The sequence below is a fragment of the Dromiciops gliroides genome, chromosome 3, assembly GCF_019393635.1.
Source record: "Dromiciops gliroides isolate mDroGli1 chromosome 3, mDroGli1.pri, whole genome shotgun sequence".
In the NCBI taxonomy this organism is placed as follows: domain Eukaryota; kingdom Metazoa; phylum Chordata; class Mammalia; order Microbiotheria; family Microbiotheriidae; genus Dromiciops; species Dromiciops gliroides.
In genome coordinates, this window is record NC_057863.1 from 621,912,244 (window position 1) to 621,937,943 (window position 25,700).

At 36.5% G+C, this 25,700-nt stretch overlaps 1 protein-coding gene across 1 annotated transcript in view; it reads right to left on the reverse strand.

The window, feature by feature from the left end:
* Nucleotides 1-268: 268 nt before the first annotated feature.
* Nucleotides 269-25,700, reverse strand: part of AADACL4 (arylacetamide deacetylase like 4) — a 32,301-nt gene continuing 6,869 nt past the window's right edge. Inside the window, 5 exon segments of the mRNA XM_043998849.1 lie at nucleotides 269-683; nucleotides 686-809; nucleotides 811-1,110; nucleotides 8,451-8,514; nucleotides 10,399-10,615. Of these exon segments, the coding sequence (XP_043854784.1) occupies nucleotides 309-683; nucleotides 686-809; nucleotides 811-1,110; nucleotides 8,451-8,514; nucleotides 10,399-10,615 (1,080 nt within the window). The 3' untranslated portion in view covers nucleotides 269-308.

The window sequence follows — 25,700 nt, forward strand, 5'->3', positions numbered from 1 at the left end:
CCCCCTATATGAATGACCCACATGGCCAATATAGACCCAGAAAAGAAAACAGAAGAATTATCCAGCCTAGTGTCCCCACCACCATGTGTATGAATAAGCACTATTTCAAACATCTTCCTTTATTATTTATCCATCAGAAACTGTCTTGGCACTATTGATTCTCAGGTAGGACTATACTCCCAACCTCTTCCTTTCCACCCCAGAACTTGCCCTATCCCCTAAATCAGTAAAATGGAGTTGAACAGGACTTCTAGCTTTGGACAGAGTGCACACTTGTCATTCTTTCCTTAAAGTCCTAGGAGTGGGATTCACAGATTCTTTATAAAATGGACAACAGCATTCAGAATTCTTACAGAGCAGGGGAAAAAAAAGTACTTTGAGTCAAAGCTGAGGATCACTCCATGAAAACCATCTTCAATGTGGTGCCAGTTCACTGGTACTCCCTGGTCCTCCAACCTCTTCTTGTACAACAGTGCATCATCCCGTAGGATATCAAACTCACAGCTCACAAGCAGAGTCTCAGGAAGTTGGGCAATGATGTCATTGTCAGCAATTAGGGGTGAATTCATTGTCCATAACATCTGTTTGGTTTCCAAGTAAACATTCTCATTAAAAGGACCAGGTGGCATGAAGTGGTAGCCTCTCTCTTTGAACCTCTTGGGTATGTCGTGGGCACTTATTCTTTCCCTTCATGGATAGGCTTCTTCCTCCTCGATCTATTCTCCCATTCAGCAGGGGGCACATGAGCACCATTTTGAATAGCAGTTTTCCAAGAGAATGTGGATATCAAAATATGAGAACACACAAAAAATGAGAGTGTTCCAGGAAAGGAATGGGACATTTTTGTTTTGTTGATGAGAAGGCAACTGGAAATTAAATCCCTGGAGATAGGGATAGATCAGAACCTGAGCTCGTATCTTGGGGAGATCTGGTTTGGTCACAAGAGTTTGGCAAACAGAAGCTGCACTTGAGCCTCCAATGCTGTCTCCACAGATGATTACCCGAGATGGATCCACCCGATAGGTTTCCAGGGTTCTCAGAAAGTGGATTGTAGCAGATAGGCAGTCAAAAAGTGCAGAGGGGTACTTGTGGTCAGGAACCAAGCGGTAACTAAAGAGAAATCAAGACATAAATGGGATTGTACCTTGTCGTAAAAGTAGTTTCACTCATATTCAAATGTCTAGTTAAAAATGTTTTGTTCTACATAAGAATCATCAATTGTCAGACCTAGAAAGGGCCATAGAGATGGGCAACTCCTTCATTTTACAAAGGAGCAAACTGAGGTCCAGAGAGGTAGTGAATTACTCTTAAGCAAGAGTTCTTAACCTGGGGTCCATGAACTTAAAAAAAATAATTTGATAACTATATATTCATGTAATTGGTTTTCTTTGTAATCTTATGTATATTATTCATTCATTTAAAAACATTATTCTGGGGCAGCTAGGTGGCACAGTGGATAAAGCACCAGCCCTGGATTCAGGAGGACCTGGGTTCAAATCCGGTCTCAGACACTTGACACTTACTATCTGTGTGACCCTGGGCAAGTCACCTAACCCCCATTGCCCCGCCAAACAAACACACACACACACACACACACACACACAAATCCATCATAAGAGACAGCAATATTGTTTGATGAAGAGCTGTGAGTGATAACTATCCTCAGCAATACAATGACCCGGGACAATCCCAAAGGACTATTGATGAAATATACTATCCACCTCCAAAGGAAGAACTGATATTGATTGAACACAGACTGAAGCAGGCTATTTTTCACTTTCTTTCATTTTTTTTTCTTTTATTCAAGGAGGTTTTTTTTACACAAAATGACTAATATGGTAATGTTTTGCATATCTGATTGCTTACTGCCTGGGGAGGGAGGGAAGGAGGGATAAAAATTGGAACTCAAAACTATATATATAAAAATGTTTACTATTAAAAAAAACCATTAGACTTTTTGGAGGCATACAATTATCCATGCATTTTTATAATTAAATTTTATTTTATTTTCTGATCTACATTCTCTCCCTCCTACCTCTTCACCTCCAAATGATAAAGGAAGAAAAATAAAACCCCTGTTACAACCATATAAAGTCAAACAAAACAAATTCCTTCTTTGGTCATGCCCCCTTAAAATAGTGATTTTTTTTATCCTCTTTGCCTATTATTATTCCTTCAATTAATTTTTTTCTTTTTACTATAGCTATTATTTGTTAAACTATATTAAATTGTAATGGCAATAATGGACATTCTTGCTTTACCTCAATCTTATTAGAAAATCCTCTAGTTTGTCCCCAGTACACACAAACACACACACATATATGTATATGTGTGTATATACAAATATATACATGCACATATACATATATAGATATATAGTTTTATATAGATACTATTTATAATAAGGAAATATCTACTTCTTCCTATACTTTCTTTTTTTTTTTTTTTTTTTTTGGCGGGGCAATGGGGGTTAAGTGACTTGCCCAGGGTCACACAGCTAGTAAGTGTCAAGTGTCTGAGGCCAGATTTGAACTCAGGTACTCCTGAATCCAGGGCCGGTGCTTTATCCACTGCGCCACCTAGCCGCCCCATCTTCCTATACTTTCTAGTGTTTGTTAACAGAAACAAGCATTTTAACTTTTACTGATCTGGTAACATAATCATGATTTTTGTTATTCTTTTTTACTAATGTGGTCAGTCATCTTTAGAGTTTACTTAATATTAAAGCAGTCCTGCATTCTTGATATAAATCCAATCTGGTCATAGTATAAAATCTTTATGATATATTGCTGTTGTCTCTTTCCTAATAGTTTATTTTAAAAATTTACATCAGGGGGGCAGCTAGGTGGCACAGTGGATAGAGCACCGGCCCTGGAGTCAGGAGGACCTGAGTTCAAATCTGGCCTCAGACACTTAACACTTACTAGCTGTGTGACCCTAGGCAAGTCACTTAACCCCAGTTGCCTCACTAAAAAAAAAAAAAAATTTACATCAGTATTCATTAGGGACATTGATCTATAGTTTTCTTTCTTTATTTTTTCTTTTCCAGGTTTAGGTATCAAGGCTATATTTGTATCATAGGAGAAATATGGTGGGATTCTTTCTTTTGCTATTTTTTCCCATAGTTTTAGAATTAATTGCTCTTCAAGTGTCCAATAGAATTCACTTGTAAATTCATATGGCTTTGGATTTTTGTGGTTGTTGTTGTTCTCTAGAAGTTCATTTATGACTTATCCAGCTTCCCCCCCACCATTCCTATTCTGTTCATCTTGGCATTTTATATTTTTGTGAATATTCATCCATTTCATTGAAATCGTCAGTTTTATTGGCACATAGTTGTGCAAAATAGTTCCTAACGATTTCTTTTATTTCTTCTTTATTGTTTGTGAATTCACCTTTTTTAATTTTTGGCACCAGTAATTTTTTAAAAATCAAGTTAGCAAATGTTTTATATATTTGATTTTACAAAAATAGCACCTAGTTTTATTTATTAATTTAATGACTTTTTACTTTAAATTTCATTAATATGATTTTTAGTATTGTATTTCTTTTACTTATTAGAATAAGTTTTATTTCATTTGTTTATTTCCCACTATCTCGTTAAGTTTGGTGTTTAATTAGAAATATTTAATTTGTTTTTTTCTAGATTTTTTTTTTGATATTTACCTAATTCATTGATTTGTTCTTTCTCGCTTTTATTCATGAAAGTGTTTAAAGATATTAATTTCTCCCCAAGTACTCTTTTGGCTATATTCTTAAAAACTTGGTAGGGGCCCTGGGCAGCATACTGAGAAAGGAGTTTAGAAGCATATAGTAGCAATATGACTCTGAAACCTGTAGAGGATTAACTAGAGCAAGAATTTCAGACCAAGTAGAGTCTACAATTCTGTTACATTGAACTGATACGGTTTTCCAGCTGACTGAGTCCTGCAATAGTCTACTGTTGTTTAGACTGAAACCTAGATCAGGGACTTAATAGAGCTAAGAACAAGGAAAGAACAATCACACCATACTACAAAGTCATAAATATCAAAATAATTTGGTGCTGATTGAGAAATATAATCACTGGAAGCAATTAGTTACATGATATATAGAAACAAAAGAACACGATAACCTAGTGTTTGATAAATTCAAAGGTCTCAGCTACTGGGGGCAAGAACTCACTATTCAATAAGAACTGTTGGTGAGGCTAACAAGATGAGAGTGAAAATTCACAACTTTCAAACTTTTCCCTTCTATAAAACCACCACAGAAAACACCAAACTGAGTGGGAAAGTCAATTATTAGTCACAACACATAATTTTCCAGTCCAAAGCAGTTTAGGAAGCAAAAAAGAAAAGTCTGGAGATGTTGGCATGGGGACTGGTCAGGAGCATGGCACAGTAGGATTGGCACCTGTGGTGGATGTAGTACTAGACTACAGCAGTGCCAACACCCAGGGACAGTAAGGGGACTGAAAACCTGGTCAGAAAGGGATCCTGGGGGTCCCCTGTAATAGCACTTAATGCAAGATCAGGTGCCGTTTTATTTTAGCTCCATGGTGCCTTTACCCGGTTACGGGGCAGAGAGAAGCATTTGTGGTAATCAAGGCGTGGGGGTCCTACCTGTGTAAGGACAAAATACAGACTGGGAGGGCAGTAAACCTCTCTAGATCACACATTAGAAGCAATAAAAAAAATTACTGACTCCCAGACTGAGCTGTGAAAGCGGCAACAGATCATAAAATCAGCTCAGATAAGTAATTTCCCCCTGCAGAGGTAAGCAAAGCCAACCAGTAACAAAAAGTCCAAAGTCAAGAAGTAGGCTGGAAAAATGAGCAAACAATAAAAAAAGAATCTGCTCCTAAAACACTGCTATGGTGACAGGGAAACTCAAGACACAAACTCAGAAGAAGATAATGACATAAAACATCTATCTATAAGCAAAGTCTCAAACAAAAACACAGACTGAACATAAGCCAAACAATTTGGCAATGGATAAGAAATACAGTGGTTAATTAATGGAAGAGATTAGGCATAAAATATATAGAAGTAAACAAGCACATTAACATAGTGTTTGATAAACACTAAGATACCAGCTACTGAGGCAAAAACTAACCATTTAACAAAAACTTCTGGGAAAACTGGAAAGCTGTATGGCAGAAACTAGGCATAGGTCAATATCTCATACCATATACCAAAATAAGCTCAAAATAGATTCATAGTTTAGATTTGAAGAGTGATATAAGCACACTAGAGGAGCATTAAAACAATTACCTGTCAGATCTGTGGATAGGGGAAACAATTCATGACCAAACAAGATATTAAAGAGAGATTCATGGGAGGTGAAATGGATAATATTTATTCCATTAATTTTTTTTTTGCAGGGCAATGAGGGTTAAGTGACTTGCCCAGGGTCACACAGCTAGTTAAATGTCAAGTGTCTGAGGCTGGATTTGAATTCAAGTCCTCCTGAATTCAAAGCCAGTGCTTTATCCACTGTACCACCTAGCTGCCCCCTATTCCATTAAATTTTAAAGGGTTTACACAAACAAAACTAATGCAGCCAAGCTTAGAAGGAAAGTAGGAAACTGGGAGAGAAATTTTTACAGAAAATTTTTCTGATAAAGGTCTCATTTCTCAAATTTATAGGAAACTAAGCCAAATTTATTTTTTTTAAAAAAGAGCCATTCCCAATTGATAAATGGTCAAAAGATATGAACAGGTAGTCCTCAGAAGACAAAATCTATCAATAGTCATATAAAATGCTCTAAATCACTACTAATCAGAGAAATATAGATTAAAACAACTGCGAGGTACCCCCTCACACCTATCGGATTGGCTAAGATGACAGAAAAGGAAAATGACAAATGCTAGAGGGGATGTGAGAAAATAGTTACATTAATGCCCTTTGGAGTTGTGAACTAGTCCAAACATTCTGGAGAACAATTTAGAAGTATACCCCAGGGGTTTTAAAACTATGCATAGCTTTTGACGCAGCAATACCACTATAAGGTCCAAATCCCAAATAAATCAAAGAAAAAGGAAAAGATCCCATATGTTCAAAAATGTTTATAGCAAGGGTTTTGTTTCGTTTTGGTTTTTTTGTGGTAGCAAAGAATTGGAAACTGAGGAGTTGCCCTTCACTTGAGAAATAGCTGAACAAGTTATGATATATGAATGGGACTTAATGCTATTGTGCTATATGATGAAGGGAATACCTTCAGAAAAACCTTGTAAAACTTGTATCAACTTATCCAAAGTAAAATGAGCAGAACCAGAAGAACAATTCCTATAATAACAACTATATTGTAAAGATAAACAACTTTGAAAGGTTGATCACACAATTAGCAAATCCAAATCCAAACTAAGAAACATGCTATCCTCCTCCAGATAGAGTTTTTAGAGTCAGACTGATGAGTAAAGCATATATTTTTTAAAAATTTGGGGGGGAAGGGGGGCATGCAAATCTAATGCAAGAATTTATCTCCCTTGACTACACATATTTGTTCCTGGTTTTTATTTTCTTTCCTTCTATGTGTGTGAGGGAGAGATAGTTATAAAGGAGATAATTTGGAATTAAAAAATAAGAATTTTTTAAAAGGTTGTATGTCGACTTTATTTTATGCTTGCAAGGAAAATAATGTTTTTTATCATAAAAGTATTTTATTATTTTCCAGTTACACATAAAGATAGTTTTCAACATTTGTTTTCATAAGATTTTTAGTTCCAAATTTTCTCTCTCCCTCCCTTCTATTCCCCCTCCCCAAGACAGAAAGCAATTTGAATATGTACAATCACATTAAACATATTTCTGCATTAGTCATGTTGTGAAAGGAGAATCAGAACACAAGGGGGAAAAAATCTAAAAAAAGAAAAAAAAAAGCCAAAAAACAGTATGGTTCACATACTGTTCAGAATCCACATTTCTTTTTTTCTGGATGTGGAGAACATTTTCTATCATGAGTTCTTTGGAATTGTCTTGGATCATTGCACTACTGAGAAGAGCCAAATCTATCACAGCTGATCATCACACAATGTTGCTGTTACTGTGTACAATGTTCTCCTGGTTCTTGGTCACTTGACTGGGCATCAGTCCACTTAAGGTTTTCCAGGTTTTTCTGAAATCTGCCTGCTCATCATTTCTTACAACACAATAGTATTCCATTACATTCATATGCCACAACTTGTTCAGTCATTCCCCAGTTGATGGGCATTCCCTTGATTTTCAGTTCTTTGCCACCAGAAAGAGAGCTGCTATAAATATTTTTGTATATGTGGGTCCTTTTCACTTTTTTATGATCTCTTTGGGATACAGACTTAGTCATGGTATTACAGGGTCAGAGAGTATGCACATTCCTATAGCCCTTTGGGCATAGTTCCAAATTGCTCTCCAGAATGGTTGGATCAGTTCACAACTCCACCAACAGCTTCTCCAACATTTATTATTTTCCTTTTTTGTCATATTAGCCAATCTGATAGGTATAAGGTAGTACCTCAGAGTTATTTTAATTTGCATTTCTCTAATCAATAGTTATTTAGAGCATTTTTTCATATGGCAATAGATGAAAATAAGCCATGTTATAAGAGATTCACAGTTTCATGCATAATCTTGTTATATTTTGTTTATGGAAGTTCTCATTTTATCTGGTGTTCGTTATGTTCAGAATTTTAAAAATAAAAATAATCAGACAGGCAATTAGCTAAATAGATCATTTTCAAACTAAAGAAAAAGTACAAAATGGTGGAGCCATGTTTAGATAGTAGCTTGTCTGAAAATTATCTGAAGTTTTTAGTGGATTGTGAGCTCAATATAAGTTGACAGTGTATTATAGCAGCCAAAAAATCCTAATGTGAAATCTGAAGTGTTGCATTCAATTCTGGGAACCACAATTTAGGGAGATAACTTGATAAATTGTAGAGTGTCCAAAGAAAGGCAATCAGGATGGTGATGGACCATGAGTCTGTTTCTCATGAGGATTAGCTGAATGAATTTGGAATGTTTTGCAAGGAGAAGAGAAGCCTTTCTTCAATAATCTGAAAGACTGTCATACGGAAAAGAGGTTCAATTTTTTTGTGTTTGATCCCAAAGGACAGAAATAACAGCATTGGGTGGAAGTTGGAAAGAGGCAGATTTAGGCTCAAGATCAAGAAAAAACTTCCTAACAACCAGAGTTACCCAAAAAGGGTCATGAGTTGTTTTAGAAATTGGTGAGTAACACACTCCTCCCTGGAAGGTTTGTTGCAGCCAGGATTCCTTTTTGGATAAGGATTGGTCTCAATTGCCATTTAGGTCTTTCCTGCTTCTAAAAGCCTATGATTCTATAGTATCTGGAATCAGGAATTCTTCCTCCCTAATTAATTACATGCCCTCCTGCCTGTTCTTTCTGCTTCCCAGAACACCTGCCTGCCATATGATTTCCTCCCATGTGTGCCCTGACCCCTCCTACTTACCGAAAATATCTTACTCACCCCACAGACATAACCACGGAGTCACACTCCCTGGACAAGTGGCAGCACAGTTGGTTGTAAAGCTCTGGAAAAGAAAGGGTTTTCAGTAGTAGCTGGGAACTGACTTACCTCTCCCAGCACTGCCCTGACTCCCATGCTTCTCCTTTTCTATCCCCCAGCTTTAACCCTTGTGCAGAACATGTATATTGTATCTGCTCATTTCTTCACTATCTGCTTTCTTCTTGTCAGTAACATCTCTGGGTCATTCCCTCTTTCCATGACCCTCTACATGTTTCATGTTTCTTTGCAATGATGTTGTCTGAGATTCTCTTGATATGATCCTAAACTATCCAGTCAAACCTTTACGGTCATTTCAGACAGCTGGGTTGTTTTTGTTGGTTTTTTTAAAAGTCTAATTGGGGGCAGCTAGGTGGCGCAGTGGATAGAGCACCAGCCCTGGATTCAGGAGGACCTGAGTTCAAATCCAGCCTCAGACACTTTACACACTTACTAGCTGTGTGACCCTGGGCAAGTCACTTAACCCCAATTGCCTCACCAAAAAAGAAAAGAAAATAAAAGGTCTAACTGGTTGTTTGACATGAAAATCCACCAACCAAGTGTTATAACTGAATTCTTCCACTTTCCTATGAGTGGAAATCTCACATTTTTTGAGACCCCACAGGAGTTGGCTAGGATTTACTCATTTTTCTTGGTACAAAGTCCAACCCAACATGTGGGTAGGGTAGCTGGATAATTGATCTACTACAATGAATGTGGAGGACAGAAAGATGAAAGAAATTACTCATTAGTCTGTCTAACCTTTTGCCCTCACTTTGCTTAGGGAGTCACTGGGCTAAGTGTCAAGGCTAAGACACTTCCTGCCCCTTAGGAAATGATAACCTGTGGGCTAATTACCCATGAGAAGTAACTATTTCAAGCTGCTGATATTCTGCAAGTACTACTCTGATGGTTTCTATGGTAGAGGATGATGTATCTTGGAGAAAAGTAGGCCCATAAATGGGGCAAATTCTTGGTTATAAATCAGTTTAAGGGGGCTTAAGCAGGGACTCTATTTTGTAAAAAGGGAAAGAGAAGTTACACTAGAACAGGGGTTTTTAACCCTTTGGTGGTCCTGGACCCCTTTGTCAGTCTTTGGAAGCCTATGTACCCCCTTCTCAGAATGACATTTTTAACTATATAAAATAAAATACATAGAATTACAAAGTAAACAATTATTTTGAAATACAGTTATCAAAATATTTTTTAAAACAAGTTTAAGGGGCAGCTAGGTGGCGCAGTGGATAGAGCACCAGCCCTGGAGTCAGGAGTACCTGAGTTCAAATCCAGCCTCAGACACTTAACACTTACTAGCTGTGTGACCCTGGGCAAGTCACTTAACCCTAATTGCCTCACTAACCCCCCCAAAAACAAACAAACAAACAAACAAGTTTGAGTACCCCAAGTTAAGAACCTCATTTAATATGATACCCAGGGTTCCTTCCAGTACTAAATCCTGTGATCTCATGAGGAAAAGCATATAAATATTTGTATTTTAGACCATGTGACTAAATCATCTTCTGCCCAGGGGGAATGTCCCCTATTTGCATGAAATGCATGGGAGGAATGAGTGAACAAGATAACAATGTCTGCACACTGAGTAAGGAAGTGATGGCACAGGTCATCCTCATGATTCCCTTGGACTTTTCTCTTTTCTTTGATCAAGGCTTAAAATTGAGTAAATTGAATTGAGCAACTGTAATTCATGTGCATATCAAATCTGAAACTGGTGGGGGTGGGGAGGGAGTGCTTGGTTTTGAAAACCATTGAATATCCAGTCCTTAGGAAAAGCAACAATTTCATACATGCATGTTCACTATTTGACATGCACATGAAGAACAAAGCCTTGGGAAAGGATTGGGCCAACCATAGTTCTGCTCTTTTACTAGGTAAAAGGAAAATCTTTTCTTACTCAAGCTCCCAAATACGCTACCACCTCCGTGGAGAAAGATGATCCCACAACGGGGTCTTGCAGATGGTGCCTTTGGCTGATATATCCACACAGGTATCGTCCCAATGAGCAGTTTGGTTACCACAAGGCTAGGGTCCTTCTTGCTTGGAATAAGGTCATGCAGAAATCGGACAAATTTTGGCATTGAGCAGATTCCCAGCTTCTCTAAAATGTTACCCTGTTAGAGGGAAAGAGGGGAAATAGTGAACATTTATATAGTGCTTACTTTGCAGTAAGTATTTTACAATTATTATCTCATTTGATCCTGACAAGAACCCTAGGAAATTATTTTATAGATCTATTTTATAAATCTATATATAAATTTATAAATCTATTTTATAGATGAGGAAACTGAGGCAGATAGAGATTAAATGGCTGGTCTAGGGTCACACAGCAAGGATTCCAATGTCACTGAATTGCAGAATACTGGGGAGAAGGGGAGAAGAGAAAGAAGTATAAGAAAAAAGGTAAAAGAAGGCAGATTATGGAGGGCTTTATAACCTAAATAAAGGATTTTGTATTTGATCCTGGAGGTAATAGGAAATCACTAGAGTTGATGGTGACATGGGCAACCCTGAACTTTAGAAAGATTTGACAACTGAGTTCTTCCAGTTCTGGGTGGCTTGAGAGAGTGGCAAACTTCCAGAGAGAAGCCAGTGTGACCATGAGGGGCAAGGATGCCACCCTGCTGCAAAGCAGCCACAGCCGCCTAAGTCTCACCCATTATCATGTGAGCCCCCTGAGGGCAGTGACTGATTTTGCCATTCCCCAGTGATTATCTGGCATATAGTAAGCACTTAATAAATGCTGCTTGACTAACCAACTAATTTTTCCAAAGCATATACATTTATCCCTTCCACATCAAAAGGGTTAAGGGCAAGGCACCCCTGTGATCAGGAAATTCTGTATAAAAATTTTGGTCTTTCCCTTTAAACCAGAGAAGTGTGAATTATGATGGTATTAAAAGATAAAATATGTTGATATTATGCAGGGATATATATATATATATATATATAGTGAATTTCTGAGTTTCTAAACTTTTTCTCTGTCATCTGCTAGCATTCAAATGTACCATCTATGGCTTCCACAAAACTCTCCCCAAACTCCCATTTAATTTCTTATGCCAACCTTTAACATATCAAAACCACAATGGGAAAAGTCACAATGTGGAAAGGATAACTGTAATGCCTAAAAATGAGTTAATGTTGTTGCCCCCTGGAAAAAAAAATTTTTCTTTTTTTAACTTGAACCCAGTGTGAGGAAAGCTAACTAAAGAACTCACGTGTTGCAGTGCTTCACTGTGTATTAAGGCTGAATCAATGCTGTTGGATACCAAGTTGTCTCTGTGGTTAATGGGGACTAATTTTATAGTCCAGCTGGTGCACAGAAGGAAAAGAGGACTTTTTTGTGTACATAATATAAGAAAGTAATATATGGCAAAGAATTGGAAATCGAGGGAATGCCCATCAATTGGGGAATGACTACACAAGTTGTGGTATATGAATATAATGGAATACTATTGTGCTGTAAGAAACAATGAGTAGGAAGAGTTTAGAGAAATCTGGAAGGACTTACATGAACTGATGCTTACTGAGAGGAACAGAGCCAGGAGAACATTGTAACAGTAACAGCAACGTTGTGTGATAAACAATGGTGATAGACTTGGCTCTACTCAGCAGTGCAATGATCCAAAACAACATAATAGAAAATGTTCTCAACATCCAGTAAAAAGAACTGTAGACTATGAATGCAGACTGAACCATAATGTTTCTATTTTTGAGCCATTGTTTTTTCCTTCTTTTTTGAGATTTTTCCCTTGTACTCTGATTCTTCTTTCACACACAGTATGACTAATGCAGAAATGTGTTTAATGTGATTGTACATATATAAACTATATCAGATTACTTTCTACTTTGGGGAGGAGGGAAGGAAGGGAGGGTGGAGAAAAAATTTGGAACTAAAAATCCTATGAAAACAAATGTTGAAAACTGGCCTTACATGTAACTGGAAAATAATAAAATACTTTAAAAAAAAAAAAGGGATGCAGCATGTTCTTCTGTTTGTTAGTGGTGAGCTCATCCTTCTGGATCAGTCTCATAAGTCATTTTCAGGAGCTATTGTCATTTTAATGAGAACTTCACACATGGTACCAGAAATCTACATTGTTAAATAACTTATTTTTATAAGCAATAAAATCTTTGTACTAAAAAAAAAAAAAAAAAACCTCACATGTTGTGAAAAGCCTTTTTGCCACTTTTGCGTGAGTGTTACTCCTACATAGAAAAGTGAGGGAAAGCTTTCTGCAGCTGCTATTAGCTTCAAGAAACACTCAGGTCCCAGATCACACCAAAGAGCCCTACCTACTCCATTCAATACACATGTAGACAGGTCTCTGCAGTGTGGGAGGCTTTGTCCACCAGGTGGAGCTAGACTCAAGCCACCAGTCTCATGATCTTCTCAATTAGGCATGCTAGGATCTGAACAAGTTGCTGTACTTCCAAGATGCATGAAAGAAAAACTCACTAAGTTCTGAATTCCAGCCTAGCAACAGAATTAAGAGGGATTTAGAAAGGTTTCTTGTAGAAGATGGAATTTTAGCTGGGATTTAAAGAAAGCCAGGAAAACCACGAGATGGAATTGAAGACGGAAAGCATTTCAGGCTTGTGGGGCAGTCAGAGAAAATGTTGGGAGCTGAGGAATGGATTATCTTGTTACAGAAACAGTAAGGAGGCCAGCGTCACTGGATTGAAGAGTAGGAAGGGAGTAAGATGTAAGAAGATTGGAAAAACAGAAGGGCTAGGCTATGAAGGACTTTGAATGCCAAACTTAGAAATTTGTATTTGTTCCTGGAGGAGGTAAGAGTTTAAGGTTAAAGATGATGAGTTTAGTTTTTGCCATGTTAAACTTAAGATATCCGTGTGATATCAAGTTCAAGATGTTCAGTAGGTAATTGGAGATACAAGACTGAAGGTCAGTAGATAGGTTAAGGCTGAACAAGTAAATCTGGAAATTCTCTGCATGGAGATGGTAGCTCAATCAATGGGATCACCAAGTAAAAGGATGAAGAAGAAGAGATAAGGACCAAGGTGAGAGCCTTAAGAGACAGAAACAACCTGGATGAAGGTCCAACAAAGGAAACAGAAGAATCAGGCAGAAAGAAGATGGAGAACCAAGAGAGAGCAGTATTGTGAAAACCTAGAGGGAAGAGTGATCAATGGTATAAAAGGCAACTGGGGCCAAAAAGGATGAGGATTGAGAAAAAGGCAATTATATTTGGCAATTAAGACAAGAGTCAAGATGGCAAAGTAGCAAGAAGGTGTGCAATGAGGAGCTCTCACCCCAAAAGAAAGGTTCCTCCAAATAGAGCTAGAAAATGCATCAGACTGAACCCTGATGAAAAAATGCAGGAAAGTCACAGTGGCTCATTTTTCTAGCCTATATCAGCACAGGGAAACAAACAGATCAAGAGACACAGGACATGGGGACTAGTATGGAGCATGCCATCTATGAATAAATATTTCAAAACCAGAGAAAATTATCTAACTACTTGATGTGATAGAGGACTGTAGGATTTGAGGAGAACATGAAACTACTGTATGCTGTTCCTGAATGGTTTAAATGGGGAATGATAATTACAACAACAGAATTAAGGAACTACACAGCAAAAAATAACAAACAGAATAGAAAAACTAGAATCTGTAATGGCAGGCTTTCACTGAAAAAACAGAAGAGAGAACAACAGAGTGAGAATGCAAATCCACAAAAATGAATGACAGCCTAAAAGAAGAGAAGCAAAAAATAATAACATTAAAATAAAATATGCTTACTGTGCAAATAAAATAAATTCATCTTAAAGACAGGACTATAGAGACAAACCAAGAATCATGTATCTCCCAGAAGACCATGAAAAGACAAAAAAAATAATAATACCATAAAGAAGGAAATAATAGAAAGGAACTGCTCAGAACTTTTGAATATAGAAAATGAAATTCTTCAGATCTCAGAAGCAGCAGCAACAATAGCAACAACAACAACAATAACAACCCAAAGATGCAAACTCCAAGATAAATAGTGGTTAAATATAATAATTAAATTCAAAAACAACTTCTCCAAGTCATTAAGGGAAAAGACCTTTAAATACAAAGGAAAGAACATTTTAATAGTCTTGAACGCAAGACTATTATATGCCCACTAGAAAATATGGGAGAGAATGGAGTAATGTATTATAAAGAGCAATAGAGTTCATGATGAAGCCCAGGGTGACCTACCCTACAAATCTGAACTTAACCATACAGGACAAAAGATGAACATTTAATAATAAAGAAGAGTTTGAAACAATTTTAGAAAGAAAAGCAGAAGTAAAGAGATTATTTCTCAGACACCTCCAAACAACAAAAATGAAGTAGAGGTGAATAAATATAGCAGGCAAAGACAGCAAAGCAACAGCAACAGAATGACAACAGAGAGATCAGTAAAAGACTTCTTTCTAAATGTACACAAAGAGACAAGGGTGAAGGTGGAAATCCAGTAGAGGTAACAGTAAAGAGTTGAACAAGGGGCCTTATGGACAAAACCTGATAACACTCTGCCTATAGGTGAAACAATGCTTTTTTGGTGAAACTACATTACAATATGAGAGGGTACAGGGGAGTCAGGGAATATAAAGAAAATTGTTGATGTGCCAGGGTCAAATCAAGGGCTAGAAATGATGGCAAAGTGAACTCAGTAGTCTCAGAAAGAGAAGAGCTTACTAGGAAATTGATGAGGCCTTACTTTGGAGATAAAAATGGATTCCACTGGATGAATGCTTCTGTGAGTGAAGAAAGATTGTTGGTGAAGGAAAATGAGAGAGGGAGGGAGGGAAGGAAGGAAAGGAAGGAAGGTAGAGCATTAGAGAGAAGGGAAGGAAGGAAGGAAGGAAGGAAGGAAGGAAGGAAGGAAGGAAGGAAGGAAGGAAGGAAGGAAGGAAGGAAGGAAAAAAACTTTCGTTTGTAATCAGATGCCATCAATTCTTTATCTGGAGGCAGATAGCATTTTTCATTATGATCCTTTGAGATTGTCTTGGATCATTGTTTTGCTGAGAAGAACTAAGTCATTCACAGTTATTCATCATATAATATTGCTGTTATAGTGTACAATGTTTTCCTGGTTCTGCTCACTTCATTCTAATAGTTTGTGTAAGTCTTATCAGGTTTTTTAAAAATCATCCTGTTTTTTTATTTCTTACAGCACAATAATATTCCATTACAATCATATATCACAACTTGTTCAGCTAGTCCCCAATTGATAAGCATTCCCTCAATTTCTAATTTTTAATCACCACAAAAAGAGCTGCTATAAATAATAGGTTCCTTTCTCTTTTAAAAAATCTCTTTAGAAAAAAATTCTCTTTAGGATATACACCTAGTATTGCTAGATCAAAGGGTATGCACAGTTTAATAGCCCTTTGAGCATAGTTCCAAATTGCTCCCCAGAATGGTTGAATCAGTTCACAACTCCAACAACTGTATTGCTGTTCCTATTTTCCCACATCTTCTCCAACATTTATCATTTTCCTTTTCTGGTATATTAGCTAATCTGACAGGTGTAAGGTGGTACATCATAGTTGTTTTAATTTGCATTTCCTCTAATGAATAGTGATTTCGACCATTTTTCATATAACTATAGATAGCTTTGATGACTTTGTCTGAAAACTGCCTGTTCATATCATTTGACCAGTTATCAACTGGGAAATGACTTGTATTCTTATAAATTTGACCCAGTTCTCTATATATTTGAGAAATGAGGCCTGTGTCAGAAATACTTGCTGTAAAAAAATTTTCCCAGCTTTCTGCTTTCCTTCTAATTTGGGTAGCATTTCTTTTGTTTGTACAAAAACTTTTTAACTTAATATAACCCAAATTATCCATTTTATATTCTGTAATGCCCTCTGTCTGTTTGGTCATAAATTCTTTCTTTCTCCATAGATCTAATGGGTAAACTATTCCATGCTCTCCTAATTTACTTAGGGCATCAACCTCTATGTCTAAATTGTGTACCCATTTTGGCCTTATCTTGGTACGGTATGCGATCTTCATCTATACCTAATTTATGGCATACTGTTTTCCAGTTTTCCCAACAGGTTTTGGCAAATTATGAGTTTCTGTTCCAAAAGGTTAGGTCTTTTAGTTTATCCAACACTAGATTACTATGGTAATTTATTATTGTTTATTTTGTACTTAATCTAGTCTACTGAATCACCACTCTATTTCTTAGCCAGTACAAGACTGTTTTGATGATTACTGATTTATAATACAGTTTGAGATCTGGTATGGTAAGGCTATCTTCCGGCACATTTTTTCATTGTTTCCCTTGATGTTCTTGACCTTTTGTTCTTCCAGATGAATTTTGTTATTTTTTCTAGCTCTATAAAATAATTCTTGGTAGTTTGATTGGTATGGCACTGAATAAGTCGATAAATTTAGGTAGAATTGTCATTTTTATTATATTGGCTCAGCCTACTCACGAACAATTAATATTTTTCCAGTTATTTAGATCTGACTTCATTTGTGTGAAAAATGTTTTGTAATTCAGTAACAACAACATTGTGTGATAATAAACTGTGATAGATTTGGCTCTTCTTAGCAGTGCAATGATCCAAGACAATTCCAAAGAACTCATGATGGAAAATCATGAAAGAAAAAAACACTGTGGATTCTGAATGCAGATTGAACCATACTGTTTCTACTTTTTAGATTTTTTTTTCTTTTTTGAGGTTTTTACTTTGTGTTCTGATTCTTCTTTCACAACATGACTAATGCAGAAATATGTTTAATGTGATTGTAATATATAACCTATATCAAATTGCTTTCTATCTTGGGGATGGGGGAGAGGAGGGAAGGAGGGAGAGAAAAATTTGGAACTAAAGAATTTATGAAACAATTGTTAAAAACTATCTTTACATGTAACTGGAAAATAATAAAATACTTTTATGATTTAAAAAAACAACATACACCACCAACAATTTTTTTTTATAATTGTGTCCATATAGTTCCTGGGTTTGTCTTGGCAGGTAGACTCCCAAGTATTTTATATTGTCTACAATTTTTAATAAACATTTTTATTTAAAGTTTTGAGTTCCAAATTCTATCCCTCCTTCCCTCCTCTGCCCCTCCCCAAGGTGTTAAGCAATCAGATATAGATTATACATGTGCAATTAATTATGTAAAACATTACCATATTCGTCATTTTGTATAAGAAATCTCAAAAGAAAAAATGAAAGGAAGAAAGTGAAAAATAGCATGCTTCAGTCTGTGTTCAATCAATATTAGTTCATTCTTTGGAGGTGGATAGTATGCTTCATCATTAGTCCTTTGGAACTGCTTGGATCATTGTATTGCTAAGAATAGTTAAGTCATTCACAGTTCTTCATCAAACAATATCACTGTCACTGTGCACAATGTTCTCTTGGTTCTGCTCACTTCATTATATATCAGTTCATATAAGTCTTTCCAGGTCTTTCTGAAATCATCCTGCTTGTCATTTCTTATAGTATAGCACAATAACATTCCATCACAATCATATACCACAGCTGGTTTAGCCATTTCCCAAATGATGGGTATTCCTTTGATTTTAATTCTTAACCACCAAAAAAAGAGCTACCAATGTACTAAAAAGCAGAGACACCACCTTGCCAGCAAAGCTGTGGTTTTTCCATTACCAATGGGTGGTCACAAGAAAGCAGGAGCCCTACCTGTATAAGGAGCAAAGCACAGATTAGGAGAGCAATGACTAGAAATTTTCCCAGATCACACCACTTTTGCAGCACCAAAAACTTACAAGCCCCTAGTCCTAGCTGTGAATGCAGCAGGACATAAAAGTTAGAAGATCAGGCAAGACATATCCCAACCCAAACTCCAGAGTTGAGCAGAACACAACTCTAACATAAAGTCCAACCCCAAAAAATATTTATAGCAGCTCTTTTTGTGGTGGCTAATAATTGGAAATCAAAGGAATTACCATCAATTGGGAATTGGTTAAACAAGCCATGGTATATGATAGTGATGGAATATTATTATGTTATAAGAAATGACAAGCAGGATGACTTCAGAAAGGTCTGGAAAGACTTGTATGCACTGATGTATAGTAAAGTGAGCAGAACTGAGAGAATGCTGTGCACAGAGACAGCAATATTGTTTGATGAAGAACTAAGAATTAATGAACCATTCTCAGCAATACAATGATCCAAGACAATCCCAAAGGACTAATGACAAAGCATACTATCCACCTCCAGAGAAAGAACTGATACTGATGGAACACAGACTGAGGCATGCTATTTTTCATTTTCTTTAATTTTTTCTTTTATTCAAGTTTTCTTGTACAAAATAACTGATGTGGTAATGTTTCACATAATTGCACATGTATAACCTATATCTGCTTACCACCTCGAGGAGTAGGGAGGGGAGCATGATTAAATCACATAAAAACCAAAATAAAAAGAAAAATCAGAACATATTATTCACAATTATATGGTAACAAAACTGAGAAAACACCAAAAAATAGTGGAATACCTTCAAAAATATAAAATAGACAAACTATCAGAAGATCAAATAAATTACCTAATATCAGAAAAGGAAATAGATCTAGTTATAAAAGAACTACCAAAGGAAAAAAAAACTGGTCCTGATGGATTCACAGGAGAATTCTATCAAACTTTTAAAGAAAAGTTAGTACCTCCACTTTCTCAAAAACTGAGAAAGACAGCATCCTAATAAAATCTTTTTATGTGACAATATATTCCTAATCCCTAAACTAGGTAAAGACAAAACACAGGGGGGAAAACTATAGGTCAATATTATTAATGAACATTGACTCAAAAAATTTAAACAAAACCCTATCAGACTACAATTTGAGAAATTATTAAATATGATCAAGTAGAATTGATGCTAGGAATGCAAGTATGGTTCAACATTAGGAAAATAATCAGCATAATTAATCATTTGCAAAACCAAAACTCAAAATTGAAAAATATGATTATTTCGATGGATGCAGAAGAAGCCTTTGACAGAGTAAACCACTCTTTTATGCTAAAAAATGCTACAACATATAGGCATAGAGGGACTTTTAAAAAATATATCAGAGGGGCAGCTAGGTGGTGCAGTGGATGAGCACCAGCCCTGGAGTCAGGAGGACCTGAGTTCAAATACGGCCTCAGACACTTAACACTTACTAGCTCTGTGACCCTGGGCAAGTCACTTAACCCCAATTGCCTCACCCCCCAAAAAAATCAGAAAAAGCATCTATCTGAAATCCAAAACAAGAATAAAATGCTGTGGTGATATACTAGAATATAGGAGTGAAAGAAGGATGCCACTCACCACACTATTATTTGATATAATCTTGGAAATATTATCAATAGCGATGTCAAGAGAAAAGAATTCAAGGAATATAGATAAAAAGGAGACAGAACTATACCTGTTTGTTAATGATGTTATTATTTACTTGGAAAACCCACAAAGATACTGATTGAGACAATTAATAGCTTCAGCAAAGTTACAGGTAACAAAATAAATCTTCAAAAATCAAAAGCATTAATCCACTGTTAGTGGAGTTGTGAATGGATCCAACCATTCTGGAGAGCAATTAGGAATGATGCCCAAAGGACTATAAAACTGTGCATACCCTTTGATCCAGCAGTACCGCTGCTAGGTTTATATCCCAAACACATCCCAAAAAAGAGAAAAAGACCTATGTGTACAAGGATATAGAAGCTTTTTTGTGGTTGTTAAGAATTGGAAATCAAAGGAATGCCCATCAATTGGGGAATGGCTGAACGAGCTGTGGTGTATAATTGTAATGGAATATTATTGTGTTATAAGAAATGGCAAACAAGACGATTTCAGAAAGGCCTAGAAAGATTTATATGAACTGACATGTAGTGGATTGAGCAGAACCAGGAGAACATTGTGCAAGGTGACACCAATATTGTTCAATGAAGACCTTTAAATGACTTAACTATTCTCAGCAATACAATGATCCAAGACAATCCCAAAAGACTAATGAGAAAGTATACTATCCCCCTTCAAAGAAAAAATTGATATTGATTGAACACAGACTAAAGCATGCTATTTTTCACTTTCTTTCATTTTTTCTTTTATTCAAGTTTTATTTTCCAGTTACATGTAAGGATAGTTTTCAACATTTGTTTTCATAGGATTTTTAGTTCCAAATTTTTTTCCCACCCTCTCTTTCCTCCCTTCCCTCCCTCCTCCCCAAGATGGAAAGCAATCTGATATAGTTTATATATGCACAATCACATTAAACATATTTCTGCATTAGTGATATTGTGAAAGAAGAATCAGAGCACAAAAGAAGGAAAAAAAGTGGTCCAAAAGTAGAAACAGTATAGTTCAATCTGCATTCATAATCCACAGTTCTTTTTTCTGGATGTTGAACATTTTCCTTTTTTTCTTTTTCTTTTCTTTTCTTTTTTCTTTCTTTTTTTCTTTCTTTCTTTCTTTTTTTTTTTTGGTGAGGCAATTGGGGTTAAGTGACTAGCCCAGCGTCATACAGCTCGTAAGTGTAAAGTATCTGAGGCTGGATTTGAACTCAGGTCCTCCTGAATCCAGGGCCAGTGCTCTATCCACTGTGCCACCTAGCTGCCCCGAGAAAATTTTCTATCATGAGTTCTTTGAAATTGTTTTGGATCATTGCACTGCTGAGAAGAGCCAAGTCTTTCACCATTGTTCATCACACAATGTTGCTGTCACTGTGTACAATGTTCTCCTGGTTCTGCTCCTCTTAGTCAGCATCAGTTCATGTAAGTCCTTCCGGGTTTCTCTGAACTCCTCCTGCTCATCATTTCTTACAGCACAATTGTATTCCATTACATTCATATACCACAACTTGTTTAGCCATTCCCCAGTTGATGGGCATTCCCTCTATTTCTCATTCTTTGCCACCACAAGAGAACTGCTATCAATATTTTTGTACATGTGTTTCCTTTCCCCTTCTCTATGGTCTCTTTAGGATACAGATCTAGCAGTGGTACCACTGGGTCAAAAGTTATAAACAGTTCCATAGTCCTTTGGGCATAGTTCCAAATTGCTCTCCAGAATGATTGCATCAGTTCACAGCTCCACCAACAATGCATTAGTATTCCTATTTTTCCAGAACATTTATTATTTTCCTTTTTTGTAATATTAACCAATATGATAGGTATGAGGTGGTACCTCAGAGTTGTTTTAATTTGGATTTCTCTAATTAATAGTGATTTAGATATTGTTGGTGGAGCTGTGAACTTATCCAACCATTCTGGAGAGCAATTTGGAATTATGCCCAAAGGGTGATAAAGCTGTGCATACCCTTTGACCCAGCAATACCACTTTTGGGTCTTTTTCCCAAAGAGATCATGGAAGGGGGAAAGGGACCCACATGTGCAAAAATATTTATAGCTGCTCTTTATGTGGTGGCAAGGAATTGGAAGTTGAGGGGGTGCCCATCAATTGGGGAATGGCTGGACAAGTTGTGGTATATGAATACAATGGAATACTATTGTGCTGTAAGAAATGATGAGCAGGAGGAGTTCAGAGAAACCTGGAGAGTCTTGCATGAGCTGATGATGAGTGAGATGAGCAGAACCAGAAGAACATTGTACACAGTATCATCAACATTGAGTGTTGATCTACTGTGATGGACTATATTCTTCTCACCAATGCAATGGTACAGAAGAGTTCCAGGGAACTCATGATAGAAGAGGATCTCCAAATCCAGGAAAAAAAAAAAAAAGAACTGCGGAGTATAGATGCTGAATGAACCATACTATTTCTTTTGTTTTTGATGCTGTTGTTTTTTTCTATTTTGAGGTTTTTCATCATTGCTCTGATTTTTTCTCTTATAACATGACTAATGCAGAAATATGTTTAATGTTATTATGTGTATATATATATATATAACCTATATCAGATATATATATAACCTATATCAGATTACCTGCTGTCTAGGGGAGGGGGGAGGGGAGGGAGGGAGGAAAATCTGAAATTGTAAAGCCTGTATAAACAAAAGTTGAGAACTATCTTTACATGTAACGGAAAAAAATAAAATACTTTATTAATTAAAAAAAAAGAAAAAATAGTGATTTAGAGCATTTTTTTCATATGGCAATAGATAGCTCTGATTTCGTCATCAGAAAACTGCCTGTTCATATCCTTTGACCATTTCTCAACTGGGTAATGACTTACATTCTTATAAATTTGATTTAGTTCTCTATATATTTTAGAAATGAGGCCTTTATCAGAAATATTGGCTGTAAAAATTGTTTCCCAGCTTTCTTCCTCCCTTCTAATTTTGGCTGCATTGCTTCTCTTTGTACAAAACCTTTTTAATTTAATGTAATCAAAGTCATCCATCTTGCATTGTATAATATTCTCTATGTCTTGTTTGGACACAAATTGTTTTCCTCTCTATAGGAACCCAAAACTTTAAATAAAAATGTTTATTGTTACTTTTTTAAACTTACTTTTGAGTCAGTAAAAAAAATCAATAGCATTTCTATATGATAGTAACAACAAAACACAAGAAGAAATAACAGAAAGGGAAACTCCATTCAAAATAACTACAGGGGGCAGCTAGGTGGCGCAGTGGATAAAGCACCGGCCCTGGATTCAGGAGTACCTGAGTTCAAATCCGGCCTCAGACACTTGACACTTACTAGCTGTGTGACCCTGAGCAAGTCACTTAACCCCCATTGCCCCACCAAAAAAATAAATAAATAAATAACTACAAAAAACACAGAATATCTGGAAATCAACCTTCAAAAGCACATAAAAGACTTGTACAGATTTAATTACAAAGAACTCCTTAAAAAATAAATAACTACTTAAATAGTTGGAGGAATATTCAGTGTTCATGGCTAGGCCGTGCCAATACAAAAATGACTACCAAAATTAATTTATACTTTTAAACAACTGAAATAATAAGGGACTACTTTACAGAACTTGATATAATAATAACAAAATTTATTTGTTAAAACAAAAAAATCTAAAACATAAAGGAAAACCACAAAAAGAAGGACAAAGGGGAAATAGTACTTCCAGATATCAGACTATGCTATAAAGCAACAGTCATCAAAACCTTATGGTATTGGTTAAAGAATAGATAGATCAATGGAGCAGACTAGACAAAGTAGATTCAAAAACAATAGAACTCAGTAACCCAGTGTTTGATAAAGTGGGGAACATGAATTACCTAGGGAAAAATCCCCTGCTTGATAAACACTAGGAAAACTGGAAATCAGGCTGGAGGAAATTAGGCTCAAACCAACACCTTACAACACACTCCACAATACATTCTAAATGAGTATGTGACTTTAATATTAAAGAACATATTATTTTTTTTAATTAGAAGAAAATATGGGTAGAAAATATATTCTTAACTAATTAAGAGGAAGAGGCAATTAAAAAAAGATGAAATAGATAACTTGATCATATGAAACTAAAAAGCTTCTGCACAGACAACATAAATGCATCTAAGGTAAGAAAGGAAAGGGTTGAATGAGAAAAAAACCTTGATATCAAATTTCTCTGATAAGGGCTTGGTATGCAAGAAATAAATATACACATGTTTACATATACACATACACATACATGTCATTCCCCAATAGATAAATGTTCAAAGAATATTAACAACAACAACAACAAAATGCAGTATATGAGCAAACACTTCTCAAAAGATGTGAGAACTCTCAGTGAATGATCTCATTTTTTTTTCAGTGAAATATGGGGCAAGGTTTTCAGGTGAGATGAAAAGATGAGCCACAGGAGGTTTTAGGAGAGATGAAACCATTTTGAGACTGTTCTTTCAGTCAATCAGACTACAAACATCTATTAAGCATTTACTATGTATCAGACACTGCTAAACACTGGAGATAAAAAAGAAAGACAAAAACAGGCCCTTGAATAGAGCTCAGTTTGGGGAATTTTGAGGAAGGGCACATCTTTATCTAATCTATTCTATCTTGCAATTTCCAAGGCATATAGAATGATAGAACTGGAGGTAGAAAGGAGTTTGGAGGTGATCCAGTCCAAATCTCTCATTTACCCAGGGATTAAGTGATTTGTCAAAGGTTACACAGGGAGTCATTGCCCAAGTAAAGATTTGAACCCAGGGCTTCTGACTCTACATCTACTTCCTGCAATTCTACACTGCCTGAGGTGAGTTTCAGTGTAGAGTCCTTGTCACAAAGAGTTTATGGAGATTTAGAGATGGTTTTAATTTTATTGTGATTAAGACCACACAGGGACTTTCCAAAGGACCTTCCAAGATTCTTCTGTTTTAATTGGAAGGGGTAGGGACAGTGATAGGAGAAGAGGAGGAATGACACTCCCCCCCCCCCACCCCAATCTACCAATTCACTGAGATCAGAGCAGGACACAGAATCTTTGCCCAGGTCTTCCCTGGAAATTCCCTAACTAGATTAGATGCTCCTGAAGAGCATGTTTCATTCTACCACTAGTCTCCTCCCTTCTCTGGTGACTCTTCCTTTTCCCATGCACAGACACAAAGTTTAATAATAGCAAGCCTTTATTTAGTGCTTTAAGGTTTGCAAACATTATCTCACTTTATCCTGACAATAACCCTAAGAGTTAGGTGCTATGATTATCCCTGTTTTACACATAAGGAAACTAAGACAGTAAGAGATTTATATGGCCAAAGTCACAATATGTCTAGGCAGGATTTGAACTCAGATCTTCCTGACTCTAGGTCCAGTTCATTATCTATTATACCACAGAGCTGCCTCTAGGATTAAAAGAGAGCTCAGTCTTTTACAGAATTTCAGAATTGGTAGAGTCAAACTTCTACCCAGCTCCAAATCCCCTTTTCATATTTAACAAGGGCTCACCCAGTCTCCCCTTGAAGAGAGGGAGAACCCACTATCAAGCCAGACAGTGATTATGAAGAGGTTTTTCTTTACATCACACTGAAGTATCTGTAATTTCTGCTTTCCTTGTTCTACCCTCTGGAACCAATCAGCCCATACCCAATCCTTTTTCCAAATGTCAGCCCTTTAAATACTTGACAATTTTTTTTTTAATCCCCCAGGTGTTTAGGAAAGGCTTCACAGACTGGCTTTATTTCCCACCCAACTGTACCCCTTTGGACTTGTCCATCATGCCCCCCACCCAATCAGGTACCTTCCACCTTACTTCCCACCTTTTAAACTTTTTCATATGTTATCTTTCCCCCTTAGATTGTAATCTCCTTGAGGGCAGGGACAGTCTTTCATA